Here is a 25455-nt window from a genome sequence, read left to right on the forward strand (position 1 = left end):
AGTGGGTTTCCTGGTTATCAGGAGGACAGCACCTACCAACTGCTATAGGAGTCAATAAAAACAACCATAATGTTTGCCTTTTATTAATAACTTCTTCGCAAGGGATTCTCTCCTGTGAATCTCTCCCTTGGTTTTTATTAGAAAAATGGATATTTAGAGCAGTGCTATTTGCACATACTGTAAGAACCAGTCAACCAAACTAAACTTGGGTTTAAAAACCGATTCCCACCATTGAGGCAACTGGAGTGTAGATGGAACCTTAGGAGGAACCAGCTGGAAATTCGGTGGTTTTTCTCATGAAGAAGTTGAGTAATATTTCATAATTTCTCAAAACTTTCAGCAGAAGATCTCAATTTTTCTTTGAAAAAGTGAGTAGTTTATTTTTTTACCTATCAAGACAGAGTAGCTCTCAAGAAAAGAATGCACTTTCTGGAATGATAGCAATTTAACAACAACAACAAAAATAATAATAACAATGGCACAATAGGTTTGAGCTGATGGGAAGGCTGTTGGAACAGGACGAGTGGGATGGAAAGGAGGCTAGAACAGGAGACAAACCAAAACTGATGGCTAGTTCTGTACATTGAGATTCCTAGGTCCTGTGTTACCAAATAGCTTTGTAAGAGCAATTAAAATCAACTTCCAGACCTGCCCCCCCCCAAAAATCATCACAGAACTCTTCTCACTCTTCTTTTGTTTGCAAATGTTGTCTCTTCTTGCTGTGTACAACGAGATATCGTCTGCTTTCTGATTAGTAAAGAAGTTACTTTGCAGTATTTGTCCCCTCTTTTCCCTTGGCCGTGGTCAGGCGAGCTGATGGGACCCAGAACAGAACTCCTCCGTACATCCAGTAATGTCATTTCTACTGGTACTGAACATGGATTTTTCAGGTTGCTATACTATCCATGCTCCCTGTCTGAGTGTGCTGTTTAATGCTTCATAGCCATTTCCCTTGGAAATAAAACCACAAATGACTATTCAAGTTATGTTAAAAAATGCTGACCTTGTGTTTGCAGCTTTGCTATTTCCCTTGAGTGTAGACAGGACAGAGCTCTTAGTGGGAGCTGTGCCTTGCCCCAAGGCAAAATTAGGACAAGGAAGCCCATGTGCTGCTGTTCCTTTGTTCTTTGAGTGTGTCCTGTCTCTTTGGAGCAAAAGTATTTCTGGTGTAATGATGATGCTAAATGAAAGTAAACAGGGCAGATGGGCAACTTGTGAAGAGTTTAGCTCAGCTAAGCATTCCATGATTATTTTTTATTAATTATTGAGAGTATCTTTGTGCTGGAAATGGTGGAATACACAGAGGATAATGTGAACTAGAGAGCACAGAGTGTAACTGAGTCACTATATTACTCTTCCACCCAATGCAGTTTAGTGATGAAGGGCAAGAAGGGTTTTAGTGTCATCCTGCCTCTGAGTCAGGCACATACAGACACAATGACTTCATGCAGCTTCCAGAGCATACAGTTGGGATGACTTTTTACATGAGAAAGCCTGTGCTTTCTTGATCCTGCTATATACCTGGCTGTCAGGTGTCATGAAGAATAACATGTTCACACTTGCCTCTTCTGTGCCTGGTTCTCCTGGTGTCGGAACTGCTTGTGTCGATTTTATCAAGGAAAAACTTATTCTGGATTCTATTTTTTCCAACCTATTCTAACATATAGGACTGTGAGAATTTAATTCAGGAGTGAGACATGCTGTCCTCTCAAACTGAGTAGAATTTAAGCTGATGACTTAAAAGGGAAAAACATATAGGTTATTGGCAGTGTCACGTGGCATCAAGTGCTTTGAACCTGTGAGAATGAGCCTTCTAAATTTTTCTCCCTGGAAAATTAGTGAATGAAGTTTTAAATTCTTTCATAGCAGAGTCAAAAGATCTTTTCACAGGACTGTTTCACCCGGAATAGAAATTGCTGTAGGACAAAATCAGGGCAGATATAAATTTTACAGTGAAAGTGATGCAGTAAGAGAATGCATGATGTGAGTCACACATACAAGCACCAAGAGAGTATGCTCTGAATAAGTTGCATTTGCAAGGAGGTTTAAAAGATGAGTAATGGGACCCAGTTTTCAAAATAGAGGTAGCATAGAGGCCTTTCAGGTGTTTTCCATCTCCTATAATCCAGCTGCTCCTCCAGAAGGTTGTGTCATGTGTGTCAGAGCCATGAGGATGTCTTACATAGTGAAGGGCGTCTCAAATGGTACTTCACACTAGTGTTCAGGTAGCCAAAACCCTGTGAATGACAATTCCAGAAAGGGCTGGTGTGGAACTGGGGGGACTGATACAGCTCTTAGCTCTGTATTAGTAATTCCTACTAACATTCCTTTGTTCTGTATCACTAAAGTAAAAGCAGCCTTTACCACTGGTTATTGCACAGTTACGTCTGTCCCACTGTGGAGCAGAGGTTGAAACAATAACTTCTAACTGAGGTTTGAAAAGAGAATAAATCTTTCTGCCACATTAGCAGCAGGTGCTTTTAATCTCTGCTTGAATAACACTTTAGAAGCTTTGACAGAGTAAAAGGACAACATCATATGTTTTGCTAAATTAGGTTTCAAAAAGATCCTAAAAGTGAGAGTTCCAGATTACAGCAGTATTTTCTTGTCCAGACAGTTAAAAGAAGAGCTGCATTAACTGTGTACTAATCAGTGGCAACTTAAGACAGTGGTTAACATTACCATAAATAATTCATAATCCTTGGACTTGAATTTGAATACTGAAACGTATTTGCGTCCTATATCTATGGTCACATTGTCTCTACTTATTTTTCTCTCTCTTTTTTTTCTTATCAAGATAATAAATTCAGTTCTTCACAACTCTTCTGATTCTTTTCTTCTCAAGATACTCACGTTCCTCTCTGTGAATAATAATTGCTTTTTAAAGCAGTGGTGTGAAGCAGAGGGAAAAGCACTGGTGTTTGGAGAATCCAAAGTTTTCAAAAAATTAGATTGAGATGGAGAGGGGGGGTCTTGTCTTGTTTGCATGTCCACAAAGTACTGTAATTCTGTTCTGTACAGGGCCATACATCATTCTAGCATCTGAGTGCCTTCTGGCACTGCAATCAACAGTGTCCTTAGTTTTGAGGTCTCTGAATTCCTCTGGATCAAAAGCAGAGTCGGAGATTGCATTTCCTTTTTTTTTCCAGCGACACCAGGGACCAGTCAACACACTTTGGATTTGATTCTCCCAGCTGACCTTGGAAACTTTGGAGTTACAAAACCTCCTTTACACAGGCTTTACAATATGTTGCTCCTTTTACAATACCTAGGCTGCTTTTAATTCAGCGATGCAGAACAACCAAATGTTAATGGGATTTACCAATACAGAGCAAATGTCTCCTTGGAGCATATACAGTCCCAGGTTTGCAAACCACATGGAAGTGCTCTGAGATTTTAAAGCAATTTAGCTTGCCTTAGAATGAAAGAATGATAGGTTTGGGCATTTTAAGGACTGCTACTTCCAGCTAGATGAGTTAATCTGATAATAACTACGTGCCTAGAATTTGGTGATTCAAAATTTGCAGGTTTACGTACAGAACTATTTTTTGCTGAGGAAGCAATGTATAATGAGCTCTGAGAGCTGCCAGCAAGTGTCTGCAGCTTTAACTCGTGCAGTTAAAAAATGAATTCAGCCCTGTGAATTGTGAGCAGCTCCTTGGGAATCTTTTTAATATGTGTAAAGCAGGGTGTGCATAGTAATAGCAAATGCGCTGATACCACAACGCAAACATTTTGGAGAAGGAAAACAATGTTTTTCCCACTGTTTTATTTGTTTTAACTAACTCACTTGCAGCATCAAAAATGATACCCAAGACCAACTCTGAATTCTTGAAAAGTCCCTGTACTGTGTTAAACTGCAGCAGTGGGGTGATAAATCAGTGTGAGCCTGAAGGAAATATGGCCCCATGCATTATGCTTCGCTGTGCTTAGAGTGAGGTTGGTCGTTGAGGCTTGGCATGGGTTACTGACTATTTGGGGAGAACAAGGAGCTTCTGCAGTGATTGCTTACACCAATAAGTTGTCAAACTGATGTTCTTACCAGACACATTGCCAGGGCAGCAAGGCACTTCAGAGACTGCTGGCTAACTGGTCACCATGCTTGGGTAGTAAGTGACCCAGTTTTCCTGGGTTATGACCTACCTGCTGGGGGGATATGGGCTGCCTCCGCTGGGTCAGTGCTTGCAGGACGCTGCACACCCCAGTGAAAGCTGCCGGCTGGAACTGCTGGGACGGGAACACGATGCTTCCCAGGAATACGTCTCTGCAAATGTAGCTTTGATATCAATCACTGAGATATGTTTTGCAATCTTTTTTTTACAATTAAGCTTTGGGGAATGGTGACTCTTTAAAGCTTTTAGATGCTGAGGTTGAACAAAAGCCTGATGTTTCAATGACTCCCATGTTGCCTCTTGGCACTTACGGACTCAGTGCCTTCTTTATTTTGCTTACTCCATTGCTTCTACTATTTTCTCACAGAATTTGGTTGGCATGCCTCATACTGGCTGAATAATTTTTATATACGTGATGTATCTTCTGTGATATCCTAGTTCTTTCAAAACATCCTGGCGAACTTTCAGCAGTTTCACTCCAGGTGTTCTTGCAGTGTGAGCAGACTTAGGTGCTTTTCAATATATATACTTATTTTCTTATTCCACTTATCTGTAGGACATAATTGCCTCTGGCATGCAGATCTATCTTTGAGAAGAAAGAGAGAAAAAGAGAAGACAGTGTAACATCCATGCTTTTGATTCTTTTTGTCCATTTATTATTCTCTGTTAATAAGCGAAGTAGAGCTCTCTTAGTTTGTAGGCATAACATTGCCTCTATACAAAAGCTTTTTTTGTCATCTGAATCACCTTAATTTTTCAGTATCCTCTGAACATAAACTATGAAAATTGTCCCTTTTCTTCCACCCTACCTTGTGAATCTCATTTATAAACTGTGAGAGGGTCATGAGCAAAATGTACAGAATACGAGATGTTGCATTTTAAAGGTTTTATGGACACTCATTTGGGATGACCTGCATAGGTCACTGGTCATGCAATGCTTCAGTAAATTGGAAGTAATTAATTTATAAATGAAATCAGTGGGAAAAATGACCATGAATTTTAATAGAAGTGTAATATTTACAGGAATTAAACTTATTGAACTTCAAAATACGAGGCAGCTTCTTCATCCCCTAGACTCCACAGTTATGATTATAACAGGTGGAGTTATGATTATAACAGGTGGAGATTCAGAGGTACTAAATTGGCTGCATGAAGGCTTTCTAATTGGATATGAATAGTGTAAGGGTAAAAGAGGGAGATAGTTGCAGAGGCCTATCAAAGAAAATCAAGAGTGAGGACAAAACATCCTGAGTTTACACCATGCCTGTTCTCCAGTTTGTGGTGACTTATAATGTTCATGATCTGCACAAAAAACCCAGGGGTTTGTTTTCCTCAGTAAGAGAGGCGGAAGAGTTTATCTCGCCTCTTGTATCCTTGCTTGAGTGTGTTCCCCCATTAGAAGTAGTTTTCTCTCCGAGCATGCTTTTTATGTCTCACAAGGTGCAGCCTCTGTGCAACCTGGTGCTTCTGTCTGGCTACAAAACCTTCACACCACTGAGAGCAGAGCAGCAGCTTTTTCACTATGGCTTGCTGCAGACTGAACTGCAGCTCTGTACCTTGTACGTCTCTCTCCTGTTTACTTTCCTGCCAGGCAATGCAAAGTGTCCTATGAATACTTGTTTACAAATTTTCAAATATTTTCTCCTAAGGAAAAAAACAGTTCTCTGTAGGCTGGTGCTACTTGGGAAACACAATGGAACTGTATGTGCACGTGTTTTCTGTCTGCCTATCTAGATACTGATAATTCTCCTGGTCTTTGGAAAAGTAAAGCTTGCCTGTGTTTATCCAATTTCTTCAAACTGAAATCTAAGGTTCTTTTTCCACTCATGCTTTTCTTGTATGTCTGGTTGGTGCTTAGTTCTGGTTCACTTAATATGCATTTATATGCCTTACTTTTCAATTGAACTTTTACCCGTCACGGGCTGAGAGGCAAGTTATATTATCAGGCCTCAGTTAATTACCAGTGCCATTATTTTTTTATTTGTGGTGCCTAGGCAATCAGGAGAACAGCAGGTTAAGTCACATTTGCAAAGAGATCACTACTCAATTAGTGCTTAAGCATATAAAATTAAAAAGGGAATAACTAAGGGTATGGCAGTAACAACATTAAATGCCTGGTTTAGTGCTAAGGAACCTGCTCTACATAGAAGCCCACTAAAAGAATGAAGGATTAGAAGGGATGTATATAATGCCTGAAAGCAACAGGGAAATTATGTGAGAGACTCTTCTCACAGAAAAATTAGAAGAGCTTGTTAGAACAGGGCACGGAATCTGGTTTTGCAAAATCAAATGTCTTTGGTTTTGAGGATTTGCTGCATGGCTAGTTTAATTTTGGCTGTGAAAACAACAGTAAAAAGCATCAGACATTCAAGATCATCCCTGTCCACTCAAATCAAAAAGGCCCCAAAGTGTCAAAGTTTTACTTATAAGCTCTTCTGCCTTTCACTAGGGAAAACTGTTTTAACTTCTAGATTCAGCCATGCTTCTTTCTCTAGCATGTTATAGTTACACTAATTCCCATTATTTTTAACTACTTGCCCCAAAAAGTGCTGAACAGCAAACTCAGTAACTGAATGGATCACTGCATGGGATTGGAAAGGCTGTCTCTAATTTTATTCTTCTAACAACCTGGTGGTACTGACAGTGGGGAGAAGAGGTGCTGCTTCCCTTGAAGTAAAACTGCTGAGCAGTTGGAGCCAGCTGAAGAGCCAGCTTTTTGGGTTATACATCCTTCCCTGGAAACTGATTAATTTGAGAGACATCATGTGTGTTATTTGTTAGCTGGTTGAAATATTTCTGAATGAAGTGGCAGCTCAAGGATTTTTAAAGGAATTCTGGGGAAGAAATTGTTATACACAGGAGCAGAGACATGCAATGAAATGTGCTCTAGTTTTTAAAATACACAGTCCACACATATGCCCTTAAAGATGAGAGTGTAAAAAAACTCTCCATGGGTCATCCAAACCCAGAAAACCTGTAAGACTATAGTGTAAAAAAAAGAAAAAAAGAAACAACCCCAAAAAACTGTTCACCTCCTTTTCCACAGAAAAGGTGGTTCCAGCTTGTCCTCCACCTCCAGGCTGAGATGAAACAGCCCCTTGGCTGTGGCTTGCTCCTTCTCACACTGCAGATTCATCTTCCAAGTTTGTCATCTTGCTCACTCATCGGGGTAGTCTGTGCCTGAGCAATATACCACTGCTTGCCTTCCCTACAGGAAGCTGGCTGGGAAAATAAGACCTTCTTCATGAAGGAAATCCAGCCGCTCTTAAATCTGGGTGCCTTCAGTTTGCTTCTTTGTGGCACTGTTTTACTCCTCCTTAGTTTTTAAAAAACTTGCACACAACCCCTGTGATGTGAGTCTGAGTAATGGAACTGGCAGCAATACACAGGAGAATAGGGAAGCTGAATTGCAGAATTAGCGCAGTGAAAAACAATACTGGCACTGCCCCAGTCTGCAGCCGTGACTGGGTGTGCAGATCATCACAGAAGGTGGATGGGGTGAATGTGCTTTTTTCACTGAGTTACAGATCCATTCAATGATGAGACCCTAGAGGAATTTGAATCTTCAGTGGAGAGCAGCCACTTTCCTGCTGCCACTTGAATATACAAGCACCAAGATGTTTATACCCCACAGTGTTGTGTAGAATGTGTAGGGAGTCCACTTCTCCTACTGGGAAAAATACAGTTTGGTACTGTAGTGCTCTGCTCTAGTACTGTTATGAAGCAGGGGTTACTGTTTTGAGAGAAATGAAATTTTTGTGCAGCCAAATTTCAGCTAATTGGTATGTGAACTTTTTCTGTGGGACAGGTCGGGTATTCAGGGTATTCAGTAACTGTGTGGGGCCTCTGAAAGCTTGAGCAAGGGAAGGATTATCAAATACTTCTTTTTTACTTTGCAGGGGTGTGTGTGTTTAAAATTGCATGTGTTTTTAAATATCTGCAAATATTTTCTGAATCTGAAAAACTGATCAGGAAGCACATTTCTTCACAGAGCCTGCAACCCTTTGTCAGGTGAGCCCAGTGCAACCTTAACCAGCTGAGGTTGCAGTGGCTGCACTTAGTGCAGACATTTCATGTGGATTTAAACAGGCCTGAGGTTTTGATTACATTTTCTTTTCTTATAGAGTCACCAACCTCTTTTCTTAACAGATAAAGTGAGTTGACTCTGGCTGGACACCAGGTGCCCACTGAAGCTTCTCTATCCTTCCCTTCCTCAACTGGATAGGGGAGAGAAAATATAACGAAAGACTCCTGGGTCAAGATAAGGACAGAGATCGTTAACCAGTTATAGTCAAGAGCAAAACAGACTTGACTTAGGAATGCTAGTTTAATTTGTTGACAGTCAAATGGGAGTAGAGTAATGAGAAGTAAACCCAAATCTTAAAGCATCTTCCCCCTACTGCTCCCTTCTTCCCAGGCTCAATTTCACTCCCGATTTTCTCTACTTCTGCCTCCCTCAGCTGTGTAGGGAGACAGGGAATGGGGGTTGTGGTCAGTTCTTCACATATTGTCTCTGTTGCTCCTTCTTCCTCAGGGGGAGGACTCCTTCCTGTGCTCCAGCATAGGGGCCCTCCCACAGGAGACAGTCCTCCATGGACTTCTCCAACATGACTCCTTCCCATGGGCGGCAGTTCTTCGTGAGCTGCCCCAGCAGCCCAGCAAAGGGGGAATATTGATGTGCCAAAGTCAAGGTGCACATGACAGAGAGCCCTGTCAGAAACAACTGTTAGCAGAAACCCAGATAATCAGATGGGAGATGCTGCATTCCTGCTGCTTCAGAAAATCAGGGGCCTGCTGCCTTCCAGGGCAGGCTGCCAAGTTAGGCTCCTTCATCCTTGAGCTGCAGGTTAAGAGCCAGAGACTAATGGATTCGAGGGACTGGGTAGGACAGATGGCTTTTGTTTCTTGTACTGGGGCTTGTGCTAAGGGTATGTTCATGACCAGAGTGTGAGGGGTTAATAGGGCACTAAGGGGTGTTTTAGTATATAGTTAATTAGTTATCATGCAGGCTGATTGATTGCCTATCTATTAAGTCTTCTGTTGATGGACTTATAAAATATATTACTCATCTGTAAAATGGTTATAACAGCTATAAATCATTTAAGAAACCTTACAATTCCTTTATGAACCTATTCTTTAGTGTGAGGATCTGCATACCCTGTGTTTTTAAATTACTCATATTATGACAGCACCTTATGTGAGCATATCTTCCATACTGTACAATTCAATAGAAAGGATCTCCTGTGTTTCATAGTGGCTGCTTATTTTCCCCTCCAAGTTTTGATCCTTGCCTTTGTGAAAGTTATCACACTGCCTTTAAAGATGCTCTACAAGGTCTGTGGCAAAATTCTCTATAGCTGTTGGAGCCAAGGGGAGTAGAGCCATTTGCTCTGTCAGTGGGAGGGGCTGTTACACCACCATGAGAACCAAAATGTGCCTGCCAAATGCCAGGTGGTCCTTTCCAGTGGAAGCTGGTGGGGTTCTCAGTGGCTTATGAAGAATAATGTAAGTTCTTGGCCAACCTGTTTTCATTTAAGTCATGGGTAGCCTGGTTTTACCTGGTGGCACCTGAGGGTATTTCTGATTGTGCTCACTTATGCTTGTTTGTGGCACTGAGGAATGATTCCAGGGACTGTGGAAACCTGGGAGTGAAGCATGTTTCCAAACCCTCTTACTCCCAGTAAAACCCTCTCTGTCTGAAGAGCAAGGGCTGTACCAGCTCTGTTACATACCATCATTTCCCTGCTTTTGGAGAGATCCTGTGGAGGACTTGCCGACCCTTTTACTTCACCAGGGAGCTGTGTGGATGAGTTTGTGGCATACTTCTGGATATTTGTATGGCTACAGTTTTCTATTTTTTTTTTTTTTTTTTGTTCACCTGATTCACCTACAAATATATCATTCAGCCCCAACACTGTTGCTGGGAAGAGACTGCCAGGGCATTTTTTAAAATGAAATTTCAAATGCTTTCTTCCCACTCCTTTGCTTTTTTATATTAGCCTTTTGGAAATCAGGAATTGATATGTGTTTCCTCCCTCGGGTTTTCTTTCTCTCTATTTTTTTTCCTTTTCCCTTACACTGCTTGTTTCATTTCATGACTGGTTTTAGAAGTCAGCCTGTAAGTTCATGAAATGAAACAAGCCAAGAAACAAATGGTAGTATACTGAGGTAGGGAGGGTGTAATATATTTTGCAGAAAGGCTGTGCAGACTTCAGGCACAGGCAGGAATGCAGGGACACAGTAGTATTAGAATGGAGTGAATCCCATAAATACCTCTAGCACAGATGTGGGTTGCCAATAGGCAGCTGGTAGCAGACAATGAAGTCTGTAGATCCCAAATGAAATGTGTGTCATTATGGGACATCCTGTGTTACGCCTCAGGACATGTTGACATGAAGGCTGGGCATTGGAACCTTGGTCCAACAAATTGTGCCAGTTTCTCTCCATGCCCTCTTAGTGCAGTGGGATGTGATGTGATGCTGCTGTCTGGAGGTGATGCTGGCTCAGCCTGGCCTCCCTGGCACCTCACAGAATGCCTCAGCACTCCAAAGTGGGCCATGAGCCTGTCCCTGTTTTATTTCTCTTTCCATGTGCCCTTCCATCCTGTGAAGGGATTAACTTTAGGTGTGAGATAAGAAGAAAATCAGTCCCTTCTGTTATAATAAAAACCTGACTCCAGGAGTAACGGTCAGTGTTCCTGGCTTTGGGAGTTTCATCACAAAATTCTTGCAATACATGTGTTTTCACTAAAAAAACCACCCACCTAAGAAAGCAGTTCAGCTTTTCAATTATTTAGAGAGATTTTATCATAACTGGAAGCTCTGGGACGTGACCTCCAAAGTTGCTAGTGTTAGTGGCAAATAGTTAAAAACAAAATGCGATTACTTCCTAGAAGAAAAACTTATTATGATGAGACAAAGAAAGTTTAATAATTTGGAGATAGCTGGCTTTTTTTTTTTTTTTTTTTGAATGCTTGTAACTGACATAACTGTTGCCCCCTCAAAAGAAATCATGGGGGTACAGGAGGATTACCTGTCCTCCATGTCTCCTAATTGCGGTGTGATTTATACTTCATCTGTATACTTGGAACTAATCACACAAAAATATAATTTTTAAAAATTTATTGTTGTTGTGCAAGTTTTAGCTTTGTTGTTGAATACTTATCAGAGAAGGGTTTCTGGAAATATTCAAATTAGCAAGCCCATATATAAGGAGAAGACATACTTCTCTTCGCCTATGGCTTTGCATGATTATATAACCTTCTCACCTGCATCAGAAATTCCAGAATGAAGTATCTGCTGAAGCCATTGTTTTTTGTTCCTCCTCAGATTTTTGTTCAGGCATTTCTAACATGGTGCTTCACTCTCTGCCCCTTTTCCTCTTCAGCTAAAAGAGTATGAAGTATTTTCCTCTTGTTGTTGTTCCGTCATCATGTTCTGAATGTTCTCTTTGCAGGGACAAAGTGAATATCCTCACAGCCATGAGCATCCTCACAACCAAATGCCTCCATCTTCTCTCCACTGTCTGATTCCCAGCCCTTTTAAATGGTGCTTTTTGTCCAGTGTGCCCCAAATCTCATGATCAGACAGCAGCTTCCCTCCATCTTCCTGCTCCTTTTGGATCTGCACACTGCCCAGCGATGAGATGCTACCTCCTCCCTTCTCTCATGAGCTGTGCTGTCCTTAAATGTGAGTCCACTTGCACATCTCAGTCATGCTTGGCTGACACATGGTGTGGATCTCACAGGTCTGATGAAGCACCAGGTAGAGTCTGGTTGCACGTGGTGACACTCTGGGGTATGTGCAGCCTATGTGGGGTCTCGGTCTGCAGTTAGATGCATCTTGACACCCTCTGATGCTGGTGTTTCTGGATGGAACCTATTCACTCCAGAGCAAGCCTTTGCCAGGGCTATCATGAATGCAAAGCAGTTATTATCTACTGTGAGCTCTGTCTTGCCCAGCCCTTGCACAGCAGATCCCTTTGTCAATCATCTTAAAAGCAGCTCAGGAAAATCCTGAACACAGTTAAAACAAACAAATGAGGAGGCAGGACCTTATAGCCACAAAAGACTTCAGTTATTATAAACTCAGCTCATCCAAACACCTTAAAAACATTCCCAGGCTCCTCAAAACACTGCTGCAGTGTGCCAACCCCAAATACCTGTTACAGAGCAGGCAAAGCTTTTCTTGTTTTCTGAGTGGTGCCACTGGAGCTGTTGTAGGATTGGACTAGACTTTATCAGCTACATGGAGAATCAGGGAAGTTGAAAGGGTTGAGGGGAAGCAGGAGGCTGGCACGTGCAATGGTGCAGTTGGCTTGCAAGAAGTTGCATTAGAGCCTGACCATAGCGTGGCTCCTCATCCCTTGCCACATTTTCAGCAAAGGGAGACGCTCCAGCTTTTATAATGTATTGATTAGTGAGAGAAAATAGTGTGGGTGGAGATGCTGGCTCCAGGCTCTCTCAGTGAAACTTTTCAGCCAAAACCAAGTCAGGTTTGAAAACCTAAGGTGTGCACTGAAGCACAAAGGCAGTGATAGAGAGGACTTGGTCCCAAGTAAAGATATTTTAAACAAAAGGAAAGAGCAGGCATTCTGTTTGTTTAATGGCTGCAAACTGATCGGATGTTTCTCTACAGCTGTGTTTTGCTTTTAGATGCTATCACGGTAGTTACTTGCAGAGACAGGACAATGAGCTGCAGGCAGAGGCTGGCAGGGAGGATGCAACAGCAAAAGTAGTTAAATAGCACAGTTTTTCTTGTTATCATTCTGATACATTGCAGTACCCATTATCCGGACACAAACTGAGAGGGGCTCCCCTGGCCTTACATGCAGAGTAGCTAAGGTGGAGAAAACCATTATCTCTCTGTTGTGGGCAGGGATCTGATACTGACAGAACAAACAATTTGCTACAGGTCTAAAGAAAGTTTTTATCACACTATGCATGAAACCAGTGCCATGTTCTTGCATCTGGTCCTCAGTACAAAAGTCTCTCAGTTAAAAGAGGGGTTGGCCAGCTTATTTTTGCCACTTGTCAGCTTGAGCAGTGGGTCAGGGGGTAGTAGTTGGTGCTGACACCAGGTGTGTCCACCAGCAGTGGACGTGCCTGCTGGGTTGTACACCCTTGTGAACCTTGTGAAGCAGCATGTGCAGCACTACAGGTACCCAACAGAGAAAACTGGGTTCCTCTGAGATGTTATTCTTCACTAGAGGGTCTTGCACTGTTGTCTTAATGAAACTTCTCTTCATCCTCTTTGGAGTTGTGCAGGATCATAAATGTCAGGATCATAAAATCACAGAATGGTTGGGTTGGAAGGGACTATTAAGATCACCTAGTTCCAACACCCCTTGGTGTGGACAGGGACACCCTTCACTAGACCAGGTTGCTCAAAGCCCACCCAACCTGGCCTGGAATACTTCCAGGGATGGGGGATCCACATCTTCTCTGGACAACCAGTTCCAGTGCCTCAGTGCCGTCACAGTAAAGAATTTCTTCTGAATATCTGATCTAGACCTACTCTTTCAGTTTGAAGCCTCAGCAGTCCCTTGGGCACCTCTGGCCCATGGGGACACCTCCTGTGTGGCCAGCAGATAATGGCCTGGGAAGAGATAAACACTCCTTTCGAGGGTGAAATCTTCCTGTCTTGAGAAGGGTGTCTAAGGTAAAGTGCATGTTTTGCTGAGGATTCAGCCTCTCTCTCTATTATCTATAGAAAGAGCCTAGACATTTAATTTTTACATCTGGTCTGCATACTTTGCTGGAAAAATGGGACCTGCTCTATTATTGGTCTCAAATCCTGCTGGGGTGCACCAAGACACTCAGCTGATTTTCTTTAGCAATAATATTACAATGTAATACTCAGGGCTACTGATAACAGAGCCACTGTACACATCAGGAATGCTGTGCTGCTTTAGTAATTCATATTTATTGTGTGCTTGGATGTTTTTGGAGAGAAGGTCTGACAAAGAAGCAAAATATTGTGACTACAGCTGATAAAGTGAGACAAAGGGAATGATGTAGGATCTGGCTTGCTACAGCATTTTGTTCAAATCTATTCTAGGTAGGCTTTAAGGGAGCCTGCATTCCTACAACCTCTGAGTGCATTCCAGTAATGTGTTAAGAGATGCTACCAACATCTGCTGCTTGTGAGTCATCCTTCTTTTCTCTTTTCCCAGAGCTAGAAGGGTATGTGCTTTTTGAAAAGAAATATGCAGCTTTATATCCTATCCAGTATGTGCCTGGGGCTCTAAAATGCTTACCAGTCTGCTTAGATAAATACCAAAACTCTTCATGCTGTTATGTGAGTTAAGAGTGGGTACCATAGACAGTTACCCCTGTGGTATGCTGAGTAGAAAGCCACAGCACAGAAAGACCATGAAAATTTGCCTGACTTGCATGTAGCATCAACATCAGAGTCAAAACCACACCTCAAGTCCTATAGTCCCTCAGTGTTGGTTGTTAGTGATGAGCTGGGAAAGCACATTTGCCCCTCTGTGGCTTACACAGGATTGTGGCTGTTCACCAAAGTGTTGGTGGTAGACGCCTTGCTTTCTGTGAGCCCAGATATGAAAACATAGTACTGGGATCATAGGGAAGGTTTTCAGTCTTCCTTTTGCCTCCACCACCATGTTATTGAGGAGGCTGCTGCAGTGGTTTATGCACTCTACCCAGGGGATGGAGCTGTTGTCTTTACTGACACTGGTTTTTCTTGCACCAACCTGCAAATGAAGTCAGGGCTGGTGAGGAACTATACCTTATCAGAAATTGCTGACAGAAAATGCTTGTTTAATTAGGTCCTGTTCTAAGCAAAGCCAGCAGTTTACCGTATCTTTGAATGTGTTGTTCATTTATCAAGCAGAACCATGAGGTGGATGATATTTGTCAGGGAAGATGAAGGAGGCACAGTATCGTATAAATCGGTCAGTTTGGAACTCTCACTGTGAGTGATGTTTTGAAAATGCTAACATCGTCTGTAATTACTCAAAATTACACATAATTTATGTTGTGCTTGTTCACTGCTCTAACAGTCTAGGAAAATACTTTACAATTAACTCTGGATGATAAGATTTAATAAGAGCTTTCAGACATTTTTATCCTAGTCATCTGTTTTGAGTTGTAAATGCAACATTGACTTTTGATTTCTTTAGTGGTTGGACAGTTGGCTGAATCGTAAATTAGAGTTTCAAATATGCAGAAATCATGAAATGAAATTCCCTTGGATTAGTAGCAGAGATAATTTTATGTTGTGGGACTATATTTCTCATTTAACTCACAGATGTATTTATGTTATCGGTAAAAAATAATTTTGCACCTGAGCTATAGCTCAAAATTCTATTGCCCACCTGCCACCTATGCCATTGGCATAATTTATTAAGTTGCAAGAGGAATTCTGTTTAGATCAGCAGACTTTTGGGACAGGTTACCATTTCTACAATGATTTATTTTAAAATCTTCATGATTTTTTAAACTTCTCTGTGTTCCCATTTATTTGTCTGTAAAAAACCTCAGACTATTCTGTAGCAGTCTGCAAAATACTTTGCAATCCCAGGACAAGAGCATAGTGTATAGGCAGAACATGCACATTTTCCTTCCTTCTAGTGTACATCTTAAATGCAAGATCATGGTCAGTAGGTACAAGATTGAGGCCGTTGAAAGTACATACCTCAACTCTAGTTAGTTTTCTTTTTGAGAATATGTCTCTAAGGTGAAAGTAAACAAGAGTTTTTGTAACCACAAGGCTGCTCTAAGGTTGGAATAAGTCATATGCAGGTTGGGGCTCTGTTTGTATTACAATTAAAAAGACACTTGATTGCTTTGTACCTCATTTTTTTCTACTTTTTTCATCTGTGATACCTATGATCTTACAGAATATTTGGTTGAGCTTTAGAAAGAAATGACTTTGCTGGACAGCTTATCTCCCTTTGACAAGCCCCAAGGATAGTCTATGCAAAGAAGAGAAGAAATAATGCCAAATAACCCATCATGTGTTTAGCACTACCGCTTGAAAGAAAAGCTTTCCATATTTTTCTTTTCCTAGATATGGTAGAAAAGACCAAATCTTCTATTCAGCGGTCATCATGGTACTGTGATGCTGAGGAGGCTCATGTTGCCTTCTGATTTACCCATGTTTGGCAGAAGGAATCACAGAATCATCATAGAATCACAGAATATCCTGGGTTGGAAGGGTACTTATAGATCATCTAATTCCAGCGCCCCTCCCATGGGCAGGGACACCTCTGAGTGGTCCCTCAGAGCTCCATCCAGCCTGGCTTTTAACACTTCCTGGAACATCTGGAGCTACTAATCCTTTAACTAGGGATTCAGCTTCCTAAATTCCATTATGAGTCTGGTAACCTTCACCCTTCCCACAAAGCAGAAGCAAAATCTGACCCCCATTATGATAGATGTTGTCATTATTGCTGTTACTGGTTTTATGTGGCATGGCAAGAACTTCTGCCTCTAGTATCACGTCCTGTGGGAAAAAATAATAGGATTAGTCATCATGGAACCAGCCTATACATAGTAAGATGTGCATTTGAAAATTCATATTTCCTAAGAGGGCCATTCCCTAATGGTGAGCTTAATAACAAATGAGGTCTGAAAGCGATATTCAGACTGTGTACTGTCTCCTACATCAGCTCTTAAAAATGGCATGATTTTTAAAGTCATTGTGAAGTGACTCTACCTCCTCCACCATATTACTCTAATGTCTCTTGGGAAATACAGTATTAGCATTGCACTGCTGCTTCTGCTCAGTCAGTGATGCAGGTGGCCTAATGTTCCATCTCTGAGGTCAATGGCAAAATATCTTGCATGGGCAAGGTCTTCAGAAGGTTGATATAAGAAAGCAAAACAGAAAATTTGCCCTTAAAGTCTTGGTTTGACAGTGAGACTCCCCAGCTTCTACTGCTTTCCTAGGATCATGGCTCTGACTCCACCTCACTTTTGCTGCTCTCTGCTGATTTTCCTGTCTGTTTAGAAAGGATGCACTGATACAGATTATTACTGCATTACAGTCCAAATGAGAGGCAAATCACTGACCTTTAAGGATGAGAAAGAATCCCTTAGGTGATACAGCTGTTTTGCAGCAGTGTCTATCTTGGGGCTCTCTGATGGCATATGCATCGCCGTGAGAGAGACATGGCACAACTGAGTGAAACGCAACTCCTCCTCTTCTGAATGCTGTACATCTCAGCAGGCACAAATTAGGATGTCTTGGACAGACCCACTGCCTGTTTACACCAGCTTTGTGTGGAGACAATATGCTGAAGGCTATTCCTTGAGCAGGATGAACTGGGCTGTCTCACACCCTGACACACAGGAGGAGGGAGAGCAGCAACGTAACTAGCTCGCAACAGTATGGACTTCCTCATATGCCATATCCTCACTTGTTATTGAGCCCACCTTCACTCCTGGGTTTGATCTAACTCATAACATAGCTGGCATAAACCAAGGTGAGCTTAGTAATAAGACCCTGGCAGCACAAACGCAACTGAATCTCCTCAACTTTGAATTTGTCCAGGTCAGAACTTTTCTGGAATCTGTAAGGTATCACTTGTGCCTCCTTTATATGCCTCCTTTCTCTTACTCATGGCCAGGACAAGTAAGATGTGATGCATATGAAGAACAGATGTCTGGGACATATCCATCCCTCCAGTTTTATGGTTCCTGGGAGCTGTGCTCAGACAGCAGGTTCTAGCTTGTGCTATGTGAAAATTGCATCAAGAAAAATACTGGCATGGGCTAATAAATCATATTTCAAGGTGACCAAAATATAGCTTCTGGGTCCCCCAAGGATTTGTGTCACTGTTGGCTGTAATGAATGGTCTAAAAGGGAATTTAGGCAACAAATGTGATGGCAGCATAAAATGATCAAGAGCAATAAAAGCTGGAGGACAAATCACAAAATCAAGAGGGGCTTAATAAAGCTGGATAAATGGGCAATGCAGCAGCAAATGAAAGGCAGTGTTGCAAGAAAATTTACTCTAGAGAGAATGATGTTATATCTTTTCATGCATTCTTGAGTTCTGTATTTTGCTCTGAAGAGATCTGGAGTCCTTGACAGTTGGTTTAAAGAACACTGCTACTCAGAGCCTAGGTGTGATGACCAGTGCAGAATACTAGTGGCAGGTCATGCAATCTATGCAGACAAGGCAGAGATGGGTCATAGGAAAAGGAAAGGAAAACATCAGAGACTATAGTGTTTGCCTATGGTCACCTGTAAAACCACATGTAGAGCAGAGGGCTTGGGAATGTCGTGCCTAGGGCCAGATGCTGAGCAGCAGGTATGAATTCCCAAGAGTCCAGGCCATTAACTGAAAGAGATACAGCTCCAAGGGGCCATAGCATCATACAGATAGCCAAGATGGGGGGAATCAATCACTCTTTGTCTAACTCTGTTAGAGAGAGGGTTGAGATGGATTGCTTAGTCCATATGCTCAATTATTAAATGACCAAAATTAGTAAAATGACTTGCAAGCTCTGTTATTTTTCCCTCTGAACCACTGATTTGCAGCCATAGCTCAGACTAGGGGACTGTTGCTGGATGGTAAGTCCTTTTGTTTTTAGCTAAGAACTGGCAGCTGTGATAAAAAATATCATCAGAAGAACAAACTGAACTGAATAGTGGTAAAAGCTCCATGCACTCAGACCATCCTCGGAGCACAGGGGGACTGGGGACACTGGTGAGGGCATGTAGGACCTTGTCCTGGCCCTCTGACATTTCTGCCCTTACACCAGGGCAGTGGGTAGAGTGTGAGTGCCATGCAGGACTGAGACTGTCACTTGGAGGTGTCTGGTGGTATGGCAAAGCCCAGTCCCTCCACCATGGCAGGCTGAACTCCTTGTCTGTAAGCCACGAGCAGGTTTTATGTAGTGCTGCAAATGTTCATGCACACGGCCAGGCTTGCCCTTGAGCAGAAGGCTGAGGACCTGTGTGAGCAGTGTGCTTGTTTCACTGACAGTCTGTGGCACCACACACTTCCTCTGGGCTTGGAGTCTTCTCTCCTCTTCTGCCCTGGACCTGCTGAGCCCTGATGTGTCTGAAAATGGATCCTTTTTATATCTCATCAGCAAAACCAGAGGGTTCTTCAGTTTTGTTTGTGGCAGTGTGATAGATGCAAGTGTTGGTTGTTGGCATAGGGATTTCACAGACTGCAGAAACACTGTCACCTGTTCCATAAAACAGAAAAAAAGTGCCAGGCTGCCAAGTGCCTGCTAAACACCATCTGGTAAGTGTCACAACACCAAGCTGTGCAGCTATTGACTGTGATCACAAGTTGAGGCAAACCTGAGGACAATCAGAGAGCCTAACACTGACATGCAGCTTAGGAAGGTGGGTTATGAATTCCCCTGTGGCATGAACACAAGCCCCTAGCAAGAGGGCTGCTGGTCTTTCCCCAGTGGGGGATACACAGCCTGGGAGGCTGCTCCTGGCTGCTGCATAGACTGTCCTGCAGAGACCACTCCTGGAGGCTTCTGTGGAATCAAAACAGACTGTGAAGCAGCTTGTCCTGGAAAAACTCTTAGTAAATGCAGAAGGTTGAAGGCAATATGATGCTGGACTGTACTTTTATGCCCCATCCTCCCGCTCCACCTACAATAGGAGAATTAAACCATCATGTTATCAGGATATGAAGAACAATCTAGAGACTTTTTTGTTACTGTAGACTGTGACTACCGAGAGAGACAGTAATGGTCTGAAAATACCAAATCATAGCTCTGTGGAGGGACAGAGTAATCTATCTGCATTGCAGGCTTGTATGGCTGCAAGGGATATATGCCTCACACTTCCCATGGAAGGTTTTCAGCAATGAGTATACTGATGCTGTGGAAGACTGCATGGAAAGGTTACAGAGCCTTAACAGTTGGGGCTTTAAGAAGAAAGAGGCATCTGCTTAAAATACGTAAAACTAATGTTTAGATGGGGAAGTCGTGGAATAGGTGTCCTCCTGTCTGTGTTCTGTGGTATCTGTTGGTGGCAGGAGGCAAGAAAGCTCTCAGAGTCTCAACAACAACTTTGTGTCCTTTACACCACTTCCTTGATCATGATGGCTGCGGTTCTAGTCTAGTGCTTTAAAATCAATATGACATGTGAGGGTGAGTGCTACGGTATGAGTACAAGAATCATTATCAAATAATTATCAGTGCTCCTTCTGTAATGGTGTAAAGCATTTTCAGGTGATAAGCAGAACCCATGGCATTTTACATTTGTGAATGCACAGATTTACATCACATCAGATGAGCAAACAAGAAGTCAGTAAAAACTTTTTTCCTTGATGGGTGCATGGCTCTCCAGGGATGCATGACTTTGCATGAGTCTATGGAAACAAGGCTCCTGTCTTAAATTGGTACAGCCTAAGATTAGGCAAAGGAGAGACTGAAATGTTTTGTGCACATCTGCAACAGGAACTGAGCATGGCATGCCCGTAGTAAAAGTGTGGTAGCTTGGTGGTTATGTGTGCACATCTATTTTCTGGGCAATTTGAGGTGTAGAGATTCCTTAGCTAGAAATAAACCTGCAAATTCCATTGCAGACTGTTCTGCTTTTAGAGGCCTTTCGCCACTCTCCGTGAAACTTGTGTTAGTGTAAGTTCCCTAGCTCTTCTCATTTACACAAGCAAACAAGAGAAGATCCAGGTACAAAACTGACTGCAGAGTAAGAATAAATAGATATTTTATCTTAGTCTGTCATGTCTCTGAAGGCATGAGACTCTGTCAGGGCTGTGTAACTGGTTTCCAAGCCTATCAATGCCCCAGCCTTAATGTTTCAAAAAAATCAGGCAAGACTTTCTTTTGACTTCAACATTATTCGATTAGAAAGGTAACTACTCTGGTGGGCTGCACTTGAGCTGATTCACTGCTAAGGGCAATGTCCAAATGAACAATGATAAAAGAAGAAGGCAATCTGCTCGACTCTGCAAACTGAAGCCTTGTCTCCTTGACATGATGCTGATGAACCATTTTGTCTTGATGCTCAAGCCACGTAAAGCTGCAGATAAGCACTAACTGCTGTGTGCAAAGCAGTCAATAAATTGCCATCAGACTTCCCCTTCTGTTTAACTTTTATTAAAAGAGGTGCTAAGGTACTGTACTGTATGCAGTACATCATATTTATTACCAAAATTAACAAATATACAAAACTTATACATGTAATTTTCTTACATCCATTTATTGGTCTATAATACTGCATTTGTTCAAGTAGGTTATCTACAGTATGTAAACATCCCTTGGATTGACCTCACACAGATTAGGAAAGCCCATCTAACCCATGTAGTTACCAAATATAGCTTTTTCTTATTTTAAAATTTATTTGGCTTTCATTGGTAGAATCTAATCTTCACATTTGGCACATGGAAGAGACATCTACAGTGCAAAAGAGGCAGATTTTCTGGTTTTGTTCTGAGCAGTTTAGCAGAGTCATGGTTTTAAAGAGTCAAGAATAAATTTACACAAACTTGATAGGAGATGGATTAGTGTTAACGCCAATGACTCACAGATCAGCCATTAAACTAGAGCAGAAATTCAAAGCCTCTTCCCCTCAGTCACGTGGGAAAAAACCCCAACCTCAGCCTTGTTTCTAAAGGATTAAAAAAGAACTCTGTTAGCAACAGAGGGAGGAGTTTAGTTTACAAGGAGCCCTCTGAGATTCCAGTTTCAATCTTCTGCTTTGCGGATTTTTTTTCCCTCCTGTTAGCAAGCAATTCTTTGCTGTTTTAATGGGGAAAAAAAATAACCAGTGGGGAACAACTCTTCTGTGGTGACAATTTCTCAGTAAATTGGAGATTACGGTTGGAGTTTACAGATCTTTGAACCCTGATGTATAGAGCTCAGTAAGCTGCCGTGTACAAAGGGAAGAGAAAGGAAGAGAGAGAGAGAGAGCAATGTCATTATATTCCAGGTGTGGAGCTCTCCAATTTTGCTGTAAAAACCAGGAAAAAACTTCCTTCCTTCTGTTTCTCATAGTTTCAAAACTGTGACTTAATTTAACTGAGTAAAGCTGATCCAGAGAGACCTTCATTCGCACCCTTCTTCCCATTCTCATCCAAGCACCGTATTGCTATTTTTTTATGAGGCCTCACCCATGTCCATGGAAGCATCTGATGAGAATGGACCGAACTGGACACCGTTTCACATGGAAAGCCCTCTGCCATTCCTCGTCTGTTACCACAGAGCCCCGCTGCTGTCTGTGGCCCCGTACATCTCGGCCAGCTTCTTGAAGCGCGGCCCCCAGTCCGTCAGGTAGTCGTAGCTCTGGTCTGAGTCTGTCGTCACGGACTGTAAGGAGCTGAGCGACTCCGCCACCGAGCCGTTCCCTTCAAACATGTACGTCTGGAGGGAGTCGAAGGGAGGCGCCCACAGGTCCATGTCAGCTTCGTACAGCTTGGCGAGCACGTAGTTGTGGACGTTGTTGTCCATGACGCACGCCTGAGGCACGTATCGGGAGAGGCTCTCTATTTCAGGGAGCATGTCCTGCCGGTTCTTCACCACCAGCTGGGCCTCCCGTGGGTTCCACATGGCGGCGATGTCAAAGGCCTCCGTGTCCTCCTCCCCGCCACCCTCATCATCATACCTGACGATGTTCTCATGGATGTTCTCCTCCTCGTCGATGATGTATGGCTGCTTCCGCTGGCGCCGCATGGAGAGGATGAGGAGTACCAACACTGTGGGAGCCAAGCAAGACATGGCACTGTCAGCAAGGAGGCAGATCTTGCCAGGGCTTCGGACTTTCCTCTGCCCTACTTTCCCCTGGGTGAGCCCAACTAGCCCCTTGGATTTAAAGAGCTGCGTTGTTCGCAAGGTGAGTGGTGTAGAAATCTCTCTCCCCAGTCAAAATTAGTAGCTTGAGGTCCTGCTAATCTGTCCCCTTTCTCACCTCAATTCTTAACTCTTGGTGACACTTAGGAGATGTATATCCAATCGTGCTTGCCACTTTTAAGCTAGCCAGCTCAGAGGTCAGTAACAGTTTATCTGCAGCAGCATAGTTCCATGGGGATATTTTGTTTTCTGCTCTGTGGGTGGGTTTTGCAGCCTGCTTTGGGGATGCCTCTTGGGCTGGCCACTACATGTGACAGAGATGGATGGTCCTAAGGCACTACAGTGATATGTCTGCCTACACAGCAAAATGCACAGCTAGTCCCTTAGTCTGTTCCAAGGAATTTTTTGTTTATCTGCAAGCCTCTTGCAGTGCTGCAGTGCTGGTGCTCCTTGCCCTCACCGTGCTTGCTAGAATGGGGAGAAGTGGTCATAGAGGCACCAGAGCCCTTTGCTGTCGAAAATGTGCCATCACTTAGTGACTGCTTCCATAGCTAGAACTCAGCAAAGATTTTGGATACTGAAATTTTGAGCTGAGATATCTAGGCTCCTTTGAAGAGCCAGAACTGAGGTACTTTTAAAGAATTTTTCCTGTATCTTACTACACTGTTCCTTAAACTGGGTCCCCTGAAATTTCAGGAAATGTGTGCTTTGAACTAGTATCTCGCGATTTGAGAGAGTGAACAAGGGAAGTGAAGTTCTTTTGATAGCAACAGCTAACAGGGGACATAGGACGTCTGGGCAAGGAAAGCATGACGTTTAATTGTGGAGACAGAACTCATACAAGACGCTCAGCCCCTTTATTGCAGAGCAGGCACTGTTTAAATGCAGTGTCTCAAGGAAAAAGGATGGAGGTGGGAATATTTCTCTCCAAAAGACAAGAAATGGAACTGGGCTTACTGTGGAGCAGGATGAGAAACTAACCTGCCCCCAGCCAGAGCTCTCAGTACTTCTCACTGCCATACCCTTGCAGGAAAGCATGGTCATATCAGACACCCTAGCACTTTGGACATCTGGCAGAAATACTTGCAGGCCATAGTTTTCCCCCATTCCTACAGTCCAGAGCCTGAAGCCAGATGCAGCTGACTACACCATCAGGTCCTTGATTTGGCCCTTTAGGTATGCATGTGTCTACATATACACATATACACAGATGTGTGTGTGTGTTTGGGTCCTAGACCTCTGGTGGGTCAGCAACCCCCTGGCCAGAACCAAAAAGTCTGTCCCTCCCAAGAAGAAGTGAGTGAGGGCTTTACCTAGCAGAACAAAGATGCAGGCGAGGATGGCAATGAGTGCCCCTCTGCTTAGGCTGACAGGGAGGACGTAGGCCTCGGCATTGCAGGACATCACCATGCCCTCCTCGTCGCAGCTGCACACGTGCACCGTCAGCGTGCCCGTGCTGCTCAGCACCGGGCGCCCGTTGTCGCTGATCAGGATGGGCAGGTAAAAGGTGTTCTGCTCATGTTGTCTGAAGCCAGAGCGCCTTGTCAAAATCCATGCTGTATTGTCTAGGGGCAGGAAATAAACAGAGAGAACAGCTTATATGCAGAGCAGATACATTCAGCAGAGAAGGAATGTTAAAAAATCAGCCCTAGACTCACATTCATTTTTCTTCTCTCTTCTTTTTTTTTAAAAATTAGCTCATCACTAATCATTTCGCCTCTGCTTCCCCTATTCCAGTATCTTCTCAGGCTGTAGCTCCAAACCTGAGAGGCATACACACTGCAGGAGTTGCCTTTACCCCTTCTGATATAAGGTGCCCAGAGCAAACTCACAGTCTTCAGTTTTAGCTAAGAGAGCATTCAGAAGGCAAGACAGAAATGAGCAGTTGAAGGCAACTTGTCCCTGTTTACTTGTGCTCAGCAGTTTTTCTACACCTCAGACACTGCCACTATTTTGGAGATGCTGGCATATAACCCTTGTGGACACTTTATGCTACCCTGTGGTTTTTGATATGTGGCATGGTCATCTGCTCAAGGCAACAAAGAGACAAAAGAAAAAACCCAGCTTGCTATCCTAAAGCAGCAGCGAGTTGAAAATTCACAACTAAACATTTTTTCTGTGAAATACATGCAATTTCATTAGTACTTCTGCCACTGAAAAAAGTCAGAATGCTTCGTGTCATCATTGTCAGAATTATTCTGCTTTGATTTGACCATTCTGCTTCATTTAGTATGACTGCCTGTTTTTTATAAGAACTTAAATCAAAAGGAATCAAAATGATGCTGCTGACAAAAATAGTAAAAGAGTGACCTAACAGCCAGTTGCTGTTGGCCATTTCAAGGGAAATTCCTACCTTTGGGGTTTTTTCCTTCATTTTCAACATGTTTTTTTAAATGTCAAAATTTACCAGTGGCATTTGAATTCCTGTCTACCTCCTCCCTCAAATTCCTCAGAATGTGCACCAAGTTTCCTAATTAGAAAGAAAGCGGATTCAGGAAGTTGTTCTCAATTCTCATCTCACAATGCCAAGGCAAAACTCATTAGAAAAGGGTGTTGATTTTGTCAGTGCTGACTTTTAAGCCTTTTGGC

At 42.8% G+C, this 25455-nt stretch overlaps 1 protein-coding gene across 1 annotated transcript in view; it reads right to left on the reverse strand.

Moving 5' to 3' along the window:
• Positions 1 to 22272: 22272 nt before the first annotated feature.
• CDH20 (cadherin 20) overlaps positions 22273 to 25455 on the reverse strand; it is a gene marked incomplete at both ends in the record, with an annotated part of 36487 nt that continues 33304 nt past the window's right edge. Inside the window, 2 exons of the mRNA XM_082281269.1 lie at positions 22273 to 22772; positions 24180 to 24431. Coding sequence (XP_082137395.1) covers positions 22273 to 22772; positions 24180 to 24431 — 752 coding nt within the window. The remainder of the gene's footprint in view (positions 22773 to 24179; positions 24432 to 25455) is intronic.

This window comes from Coloeus monedula (assembly GCF_965178545.1).
Source record: "Coloeus monedula genome assembly, chromosome: 1".
NCBI classification, from domain to species: Eukaryota; Metazoa; Chordata; class Aves; order Passeriformes; family Corvidae; genus Coloeus; species Coloeus monedula.